At 40.8% G+C, this 9,679-nt stretch overlaps 1 protein-coding gene across 1 annotated transcript; it reads left to right on the top strand.

Moving 5' to 3' along the window:
• Nucleotides 1–527: 527 nt before the first annotated feature.
• trappc3 (trafficking protein particle complex 3) lies at nucleotides 528–6,544 on the top strand. The gene is made up of 5 exons (XM_038724164.1): nucleotides 528–698; nucleotides 2,040–2,137; nucleotides 3,118–3,217; nucleotides 5,339–5,521; nucleotides 5,767–6,544. The coding sequence occupies exons 1-5, from the start codon at nucleotides 657–659 to the stop codon at nucleotides 5,884–5,886; spliced, it is 543 nt and encodes a 180-aa protein (XP_038580092.1). The 5' UTR covers nucleotides 528–656; the 3' UTR covers nucleotides 5,887–6,544.
• Nucleotides 6,545–9,679: the final 3,135 nt, after the last annotated feature.

Genomic DNA, 9,679 nt, shown 5'->3' on the forward strand with positions numbered 1-9,679 from the left:
ACAGACGCGAAAGTGTGAATAGTCACTACAATTATGAACAAAACATATTTTAAAGCTGTTTGCCCCTGCTTTACAAAGAATCTCATGTCGTTTGGTTTACTTTATTCACAATATATTACGTATACTGCCATCCTGCGGTCAGTCATAAGAGTTGAGGTATTACTGTGGCGCTCTGTTCCCCTCCAGGACGCAGGACGGCGATGAAACAACATGCCAAGAGGAGAATAGCCGAGGAAAGGTCGGTGAGACAGCTGACTAAAGAGCTACATCAAGCTAGCATTAAGGAAACAAAGAAATACAGGAAAATAGATGACTTTCTTCAAAATAAAGTATGTAACGTGTTTGTCCTGCTTATAGGGAATCTATATACAAGTACGTTATAACAACAATAGCTTCTTATCGTCTACTGAATGTTTTTTTTTCCTCAAATGCATTGTTTTCTTCCATCTTTGTGCTTTGCATTACTCGTGAGATTTTCGCAGTAATTATTTTAGTCTGATATACGACGGAAGTTTAGATTTCAATCTCGCTGACTTGACTTTGGTGGAAGTGTGTGACTAAACTGGAGATTACGGAAATAACTGCTTAGCAAGAATCAAATAAATAAAGGATTAATATCGAGTCGCAACCTGTGTAAGCCTGTACCACTGTCCACAATGTCCAGGCAATCCAACCGACCAACAGACAGCAAGAAGATGGTAGGCGACTCCCGCAGGATCAACATCAGCCAAACCTACATAGCCTAGCTAGCAAGATGCTAACCGTAGCCAAAAAGCGAACTTAACAACTGGTTACCTCTGCGAGCTACGCCGCTTGGCAGTCATGCATGTTTGTTTGACAGATGTGGCTATATATATATATATATATATATATATATATATAAAAGCGTTTGGGCCAGTTGAATTTCATTCATTGTTTAATGTTAATACTGGCTGTGGCAGGAAGTGTAGCACACAAGCTAAATAGTTAGCATCCACACCTGTACATGGTCACCCTCGGTTCAAGTTTAAAATAACGTTCAAAGTTAAATGCATATTATGTGCGATTATAACAAAATTAGCCGAAATGCATTCTCACCTGAGCAAGTGAAAAAGAAACATAATTCGACATAACTACTGAGCTGAACTACACTGTAAGTCCAATTTAGCTGAAAACGGATTAAACACTTAAAGTAAGAAGTTACAGAACGGCGCATAAATGGTTTAGCAAAATTATTTATTAAAACCGTTATTTATTTATTTATTTTTACTGCTATTAGACTTCAGTTCAGCACCAGGAGCTGTCCATAGCATGAGCTGTCAAACGTCTTGGTGCCAGAAAGTAGCCCTGTATCACGCCTCTCTCCACTGGTCTTCTTTTTATTTGGCTTATGCCAAAATTCATTTTTTTAAGTTAAGAGAGTAAGTGTAATTGGCTACACAACTTTAAAAAGGTTTGGAGCTTGCTATCACTTTTATGATAAATATTGCAATTTCTAAGAATTTTAACCCATTTCACCTCAACACTATCAGTACTACTATTTATTCATTGCACTTCTGTCACATACTGTAAAATACTTTACATATTTCCACACTTATATTTTTATATTTGTATAATTTTTAAAATTTTTTTCTACTTACCAACTTTCTATTATTATTTCTATTCCTTTTAATGCATTGATTAGCAAAGTGAGCAACTGTACCACAAGAATTTCCCCTTGGGGATCAATAAAGTATTTCTGATTCTGATGTTAACGCCAGACCACCAGGGGCTGCTGGCCACTATGAAGCTAGATGCTTCCTGATTTGTTCAACATATCTTTGAGGATTGGCTCTGTCTTTTGATATGAAAATAGAAATCCAATATATGACTTTTTATATCTGATCATTCTGTTTGTATAATATCTTGCTCACTTCACTATAGATCAATAACTTTAATACAAATTTATTTTTCATCATCACATAATAGTTTGCCATACTCTTATCAGTTAATTGGTTTGATCTCCTTATCTTAACCAGCACAAATGATATGATTATGATCTTTTGTTCTCTTTCTTGTAGAACTCTGAGCTGTTCACTCTGACTTACGGGGCCCTGGTCACCCAGCTTTGTAAAGACTACGAGAATGACGAGGAAGTCAATAAACAACTGGACAAGATGTAAGTGTCCGCCTCTACTATCAGTAGCTACTTTGTGCTCACCCTGATCTGTAGTTCACAAATAGTGTAGATGCCAAATAAGACTTGCTGGTGTGAAACAACAAAACAAAACATTTAGTTTTCTTATCACATCATTTCCTCTAGGATGAATTGCATAGGTCTTTAATGTATCACAAAACATCCAATTTCCTCTCACAGCAGTTATTTTTGTATGGAAGCGCAACTGACTTTAATAACTGAGGTACAACATACCACCTTCAAGTATCCAGCAAAATGCCAGTACCATTGCCAATACCAATGTACCATAGTGTACTGAACATATGTTGCTTTGCTTCAGCATGTTAAAGTTTATCTTGTGCTTGTTAATCAAGGGATGAGAAAGGCTTGTTCTGGCCACTTGAATGTCTCCCTTTGACTCTGACTGATCGTTCGGGTGCCTTTTATTCACAATATACCTAGACACAAACTAGATGACTGTATCAGCTTTTATTTCTCACACGTCTGTGTCAGAGGTTTCCCACTGCTTGTGCCATTTCTTAGAACTCATGGGGCCTTTTGAGAGAACACTGAAATGTTTTTCTGCGAGAGAAAAAATCTCTGGAAGGCAATGCTGGATACCGTTCTCCCGCAAAATAAGATTAAGAAAAATCGATGGGTTTATTTCTCAGAAATTCAAAACATCCTGTCATGCTGACAGGACTTTGGACTGGATGTACTTTGCTTTTCTGGCTGTGCGGCAACCCTTAGCTCTCCACAAGCTAAGTCATGATGAGGCTTGTCTCACCTGACCTTAGAAGGCTGTGAGTCTGCACTGCTCGCTCTGTTAGCTGCCAGCCAACTGGTCAGAGGCAGACCATGTTGGGATCAGGGTTGCATTTTGGAACTGACTGCTGTTTCTTTACTATCACATTTCCTCACTGCTTTTCCTCCACTATAAAGAGGAAGAATGACTCCTATGCCTGTCTTTCTCTCTTTCACAGGGGTTATAACATCGGCGTGCGTCTGATTGAGGACTTCCTGGCACGCTCCAGTATCGGCAGGTGTCAGGATTTCAGAGAAACAGCTGATGTCATTGCTAAGGTGAATGGAAGCTTCCAGGCAAATCAGAGGGCGACCACGGATTTCTCCCTAGATGGAGCGAGGGAGAAGAAGAAGGCATAAAAATAAAGAAGAGAGAGAGAGAGAGATCTTGAGGCAACATCCTAAAAATTGTAGATTAGAAAGTTGCAGTGTGTATCCTTGTAAACCTGCGGCTAAGATCACGTTCCACTTTACTTTTGGACAGTTACCATGATATTCAGAAGGCAAGGATTTACTTACATGTGGAATGAATTGTAATCTCACCCCTCAGAAGGGTAATGCACATTCAGTGATACCCCGTCTCAGCTTCACTGTCCAGGTACTCATAGTTTAAACAACTGGAATACATATTAATGTGTCTCAGTTGAAAGGAGTCAGTACTTTTGTCATTTACTGAATCACCTGGCTGATCTTATTACTGTTGTGATATGTTGCACCTCAGTCTAATTCTCTGTATTTATCCCTGGCCTGTGGATTTTTAACATATCCTCGTCTCGTTTCACAAAAGTCCTACTCCTCTTATGACCGATGGACAGAAAGACGATGAAGTCTGCTTCTCAGGCCTGACTGTTTGTTCAGCACTCCAGCTGTTCAAGGTGTTACTGCTGCGTGCTAGTCTTTCCAACGGATGTAACCCCACACCAGCTCAGAGAGCTGGCTCTTGGTCGCAAAGAGAAGGGTCATGCCTGTAAGCGGAAGACCACTATGGGACAGCGGTTTGGAAGTTGCAATGATAGCCTTGCCTGAGGATATCATGTGACCTCTAGCTAAACTCTGAAACCACCTCAGTCATTCGTCAGTTGAATATATATATATGGAGGAGGTCTGTTGTTTGGTCAGACACAGATTTTCTAGAAAGGTTTCTGTGGGAAGGCAAGACACCACTTACATTGTGGTGATATTAGCTAATATTCTTTCTTCCGTGTTTCGACAAAATACTCATTTGTTAAGGTAACGCTACATGTCAGAGTCCAACCATTTTACATACATATAAAAAATACAATAAAAGTATCCCGCCCTATTTGTGACACATCATAGAAGAAAGGACAGGAGGTATCAGAAAACAGGTGTGTGCAGATGCTACAGTCACTATGCATGTCGTGAAGACTTTCTACTGGTGCGTTGCGGTTAAAGCTTTCCAGTGTGGCGATTTGATGATGGGTTTTACTGTGAAGCAGCCGTAGGAGCAGCTCCGCGATGGTCACTAAGCTGGTTAATGGTCCGTTTTAGACAAGTCAGATGATTTGGTGATGAGCTGCAGGCTCAGCTGAAGCTTTGACAAATCCGCCAAGACACATAAAATAATACATTTTTTTTGTTAAAATGTGGAAAAGACAGTGCTGTGAGTAGGTGTCTCAGAGAAAGATCATGATAGTTTAGTTACTTGCAGTAAATGATTAATGGTAATGCTAAATATTACAGTCTGACCAATAAATCGCAGTGCTGATATTATCGGCCTCTATGAGGTAATTGCAGATACATTGGTGTTGGTGTTTATAACAGCTGATAAATGACAATTTAAAGAGACGGCAGAGAGATCCTTCGATTGTGTTATGAGTGTTGTTGTTGCGTTGTTTGTCCACCAGTGGGCAACTCCCCTGTTGGCAACACAAGTTTTTTGGAACTACTAATTCACCATAAAACCCAGAAATCAGCTGACACAATCAGCTGTTGGTCTTCCACTTATCATAAGGTCTGTGGTTCGATCCCCGGCTCCCCCAGTCTGTATGTCGTCTGCATGAGGTGTCCTTGGGCAAGACACTGATGCCCAAATTGCTCCACATGGCTGTTTCATCGGTGTGTGAATGTGTATGAATGAGTTAATTTCTGTTTCTGGTGAGCAGTTGGCATCACTGTATGCATTATGTCATGTTATCTTGGTATGGTCTATAACTACACAAATCAAAAGTTGGGACAATCTTTGTGTATGTAATGTGTTTTTGGAAAGAAAAAACTGTAACTAGTAGCAAAGTAACCCTAAAGTAACCCTGAAAACCCTAATGCCACAAGTGTCACCAAAGTAAAAACTGAACCCGCCTCAGCTAAATGAATGTGTAGTCAAACATTACTGTTGTCAGCTGGGTAATCCTGCACTGCTTTCTGTGTTGTGGTTGTTGTTAGGTTGCATTCAAGATGTACCTGGGAGTCACCCCCAGTGTGACCAACTGGAGCCCGGCAGGGGATGAATTCTCCCTCATCCTTGAGAACAACCCGTTGGTAGACTTTGTGGAGCTGCCGGATAACCACAGCACGCTGATCTACTCCAACCTGCTGTGTGGGGTCCTCAGAGGAGCCCTGGAAATGGTAAGGCCAACCCTCAGCTATTGACACAGTCTGAATGAAGAGTTACGCGTTACACATTCATTTTAAGGAGGAGATTGAAGAGTAAGGGTCCAGTGTAAGGGTCAGTATTTTGATTATGTAGAAAATTTAAAATTATAGAAGATATTGCTAAAATATAGCTTTAGGTAAATTTCCTGTGCAAATTTGTGCAACAATTTCAAGAGAAAAACCGCATGGAAATTTAAGTGCTGATTTTTCTGATTTAGGTCCAGATGGCTGTGGATGTGAGATTTGCTCAGGACACTCTGCGGGGGGACAATGTGACAGAAATACGTATGAAGTTTATCAAGAGGATCGAAGAAAATCTCCCAGCAGGAGACGAGTGAAAAGATCCATCCCTCTGCTTCTTGTGTCTCTTTTGGGGAGGACTGAGTGATACAAGGAACACCTTCACATACGGACTGAAAGGATGAATGAGCTCAACACATAAAATTGAGTGGCATATCTCAATCTCAAAATTATTTCTAGTATCTTCGTCTCCTGTTTTTTTTCTATCTGTGTTGTTAGGAGAAGAAGTGCTTGAAATTAGACGAGACAATTGAGAATCCCAGAGAAAACACCGTACACTATAGAAACACAACAACGCAAGATCATAACATGGCCCTGCTACTTTGAATATCTGATGGGTAAAAAAAATCCTTGGCACTGATTTGTGGTCAGCTTTAAATGACAGCTGTTGCTGTTCAGGAGAAGCCTCTGACCACTTATCTGTCACTCTGTCACCATTCCTTGTGGACAGTCACCTTTTCTTCTTCAGACATCTGTTCTGCTTCTCAAAAGAATGATGTCTTGTCATTTGGCCATGCATAGATTGCATAGATTTTTTGGGTGCAAGGCTGAAAAGCGTTACATTGTGATGTTTTTATGTTTGTCTTGTTTGTTTTCCTTTTTTTTAAGAAATCACACTCTATATTGCTGCCAATTATATGGCATGTTAATTTATGTAGATGAATATGTTAAATAAAAGCGGGATATTTAATATGATGTCATGTGATTGTGGTGCGTGGAGAGACTAAACAATTGATAATGTACCTGTTGGCAGACCTGGAACAGTTTTAACTGGTCACAGATCCTACGCGCGCGTGTCCACACACACACACACACACACACACACACACACACACACACACACACACACACACACACACACACACACACACACACACACACACACACACACACACAGCCCCTTGAGACTGACGTCCCCATCGGTTTGTGTGCATTCAGGTCAAAGTCCCCACTGAGATATAAAAACATGAATACGCGCACACACATATACTTTGTCCCCTGTACCACCTTGTTGGTTCTGATTCAGTGTACTGTGGGAGCGTTTTTCCTTTGGAGTACTGCAGCCGCTGTGCAAAGGCAAACAATAACAGACCTAATGCATCTCTTATGTTTGTTCAGGAAGCATGTAAGTAATCTGTGTGCCTGTGTGTGTGCGTGCAGAAAAGGACAGGCTGCCTTCCTAAAACTCACCAGCTCTTGATTCTAGCTGTGACACCTGTAAATGGCTTTACATCACCCTAAAGTAACAAACAGAACCTCTCATTTAGACCCACTGCACACCTCCTGAATAACTGAGGTGGCCATTCACTCACACACACACAAACACACATACATACATATGCAAATCATCCCTGGTCTTTCTTTAGGAGCAAAAATCTGGTCTGGATACCACTAGAACATTAGCCATGTTTTTCTTATTCTTTGTCTTTTTAGTTTTATTTTGTAACAGAACAATAACATTAGAACCAAACTCACGAGTCTGCTGAAAGCATTTGGAGGATGAGATTGTAAGATAGGGATTTCCTTTTGGAGAAATCTGTCAGCTATTAACAGCTGGAAATCTTATACATCCTATTTTATAACTGCTATTACATGTTCCCATTTCTGCTTTTACAGTTTTCATTTTCTTAAAGTAAAATTCTCCAAAAAGCCACCAGAGGTTGCTCTGTACATTACGTTCCTCAGCTGCAGCTAGTACATTTAGCATTTTTTGGCCAAAGATGGGTATAGTGGGGGAAATACATTCCCTTATTTGTGGGAGTGAAGATTAAAGCTGCCAGAAAATATAAAAATAAGTTAAATTTCAGATTATGAATATGGGAAGAGCTGACATATTTGAGCAGAGTGGCCTCTAATGCCAAGGCCAATATGTGGACCAGCTTTGATTTGGCTGGAGATTAGACAAACGATGACAACATGTGGTCTTTGTACTTTATAACCCCAGGGAAGATGTATTAGGAGGGGATTTCTCAATATTATTTATCATCTTAAGCCTCTGCCCACTCATGTGTGGGGTACTGCTCATTTAAAAGGATACAGAGTGAAAAGTGCAAGAACTGCGACGGCCGTCAACATGCAGTAAGCTTGGCGGTCCATTATGCGAGCTCTCAACACATTACGTGCACATATCTATGCACCCTGTAGGTGTGTGATGTGGATGTTGGATGGAAAGCGGACAGGAAATAGTTTTTTGTGCAGAAGCTCAATGTAAATGATTTGGCAGTATTAGATCCGTGTACCTGGGGGATGGATGGACAGCTGGGTTTGTGTATTTGTGAAAACCTGTATTACTCTGCCATATGCTCAAAGGAATTTGGCTGGACAGGCACACACATGTATGCACATACTGTACACGGAGGCCAAAGTGAGGAGGACTTTATTACAACCACTGTACTCCCAAAAAGGTGTTAATGCACACTAGAAGGACCTTGTCCAAACATGCAAAAAGGCCATATTCTGTCTCCCACCACTTAAAGTTACACCAATATGTCTAGTGAGGGGGTTTGTGTTGATTGTTTTCACAGTTTTACCCATCAACCAAGAAAGTATGAGGACTGCAAACCAACGCTCCGTTATGACTTCACTCCTCATAACCCGTGCATCTGTGATTTCTATTCCCTTTGCAAGGCTGCAGATGTTGTTGCAGAATGAAAACACAAGGAGAAAAAACAAAAGAAGTTGTTGTTGAGGCTCTTAAGACTCTCTCCGAGGCATGAAGAACTGCTTCGAAGATGCTATTTTTATCTATAGTCTTTTTTTTTTCTCTTGTAGTTAAAACACACATGGGCTCTGGGAGACGGACATTTCCCATCACTCATAAGTCAAACGCTTTGGTGTCTCCCATCAGCGCCTGCATTGTTTTTATTTTTTATTATAGTTAAGTTTATGTTATTGTCATTATATTATGTATCACAGCTGCATGTATTTTTCAGAAAACTTTATTAGGACGGACTTGGAAAACAAGTAGCAAATGTTACAGGCCTGAGACAACGTGCGCCGATCTGCTTTAAGACAGATAAACGTTTCCATGTGGCCTTTATGGGAAACAAATGGTGAAAGGCACGCTGTGACAGTAAAGCCCAGCGCACTGCCTGGTATTGACCTGCGCTTACTGAATACCGCATCCCTTTCTTCTACCTCCACTCCATCCGCTGCCATCCTCTGTTTCTGTTAGTTTCAGTCCTTTTCATTGTTTCACTTCCACCTTTTTTCCATTTTCTTAGTCTTGTTAATGTTTTGCTGATGTGCTCAAGGAAAGCCAGCACTCTCTAAATCAAAGAAAGGATGTGTGATAGTCAGCCTTTTCTGAATAACGCGCTGCCTCTCAGGTGAGGTAAGGGCTGACTGTAGATGCAGTCACCCGGAATTTCCAGAGGGTTTCCGGAGTGTGTGTTTTGTGTCTGGTCAGTGGAAAGAGTGGAGATGACAGCAGGATGGACAGCACTCTTTTGAGAAGAGAATGCTGTGAGTCAGCAAACAAAGTGTGTTCATGGTAAAAATCCCAGACAGACTGAATAATGTTCCCGGCCAGTGAAGTGGTGGGAAGATGTGGCTGATTTAATGAGGGTGTCTCTGGTGCGCACCTGAAAAGATGCTCACAAGAGTTGTTACATAATTCACAGGCTCTACAAACTCTGCTAAAACACACTGTTGTTTTTAGTGAAAGTGTGATGTTAGCGGTTTCAGGGGATGTTCGTTTGGGATTTATGTGCATAAACACCTCGGTAAATAAACATGGATGTGGCTTTGAGAGGTAATTATGACTTGATTTGTTATTCAGTCACAGTATGTACCCAGTGAAATCTGCTGCAGCATCTGCAAGCCATTTGG

The sequence above is a fragment of the Micropterus salmoides genome, unplaced genomic scaffold, assembly GCF_014851395.1.
Source record: "Micropterus salmoides isolate LMB-PRFRI ecotype aquatic unplaced genomic scaffold, ASM1485139v1 Ms_hic_scaffold_17, whole genome shotgun sequence".
In the NCBI taxonomy this organism is placed as follows: domain Eukaryota; kingdom Metazoa; phylum Chordata; class Actinopteri; order Centrarchiformes; family Centrarchidae; genus Micropterus; species Micropterus salmoides.

Bases quoted from the DNA above. Each gene is read 5' to 3' on its own strand.
- trappc3 (XM_038724164.1), top strand. From the start codon at position 657: ATGTCCAGGCAATCCAACCGACCAACAGACAGCAAGAAGATG. The intron at 699-2,039 runs GTAGGCGACTCC...TCTTTCTTGTAG, and splicing joins CAACAGACAGCAAGAAGATG to AACTCTGAGCTGTTCACTCT. The intron at 5,522-5,766 runs GTAAGGCCAACC...TTTCTGATTTAG, and splicing joins TCAGAGGAGCCCTGGAAATG to GTCCAGATGGCTGTGGATGT.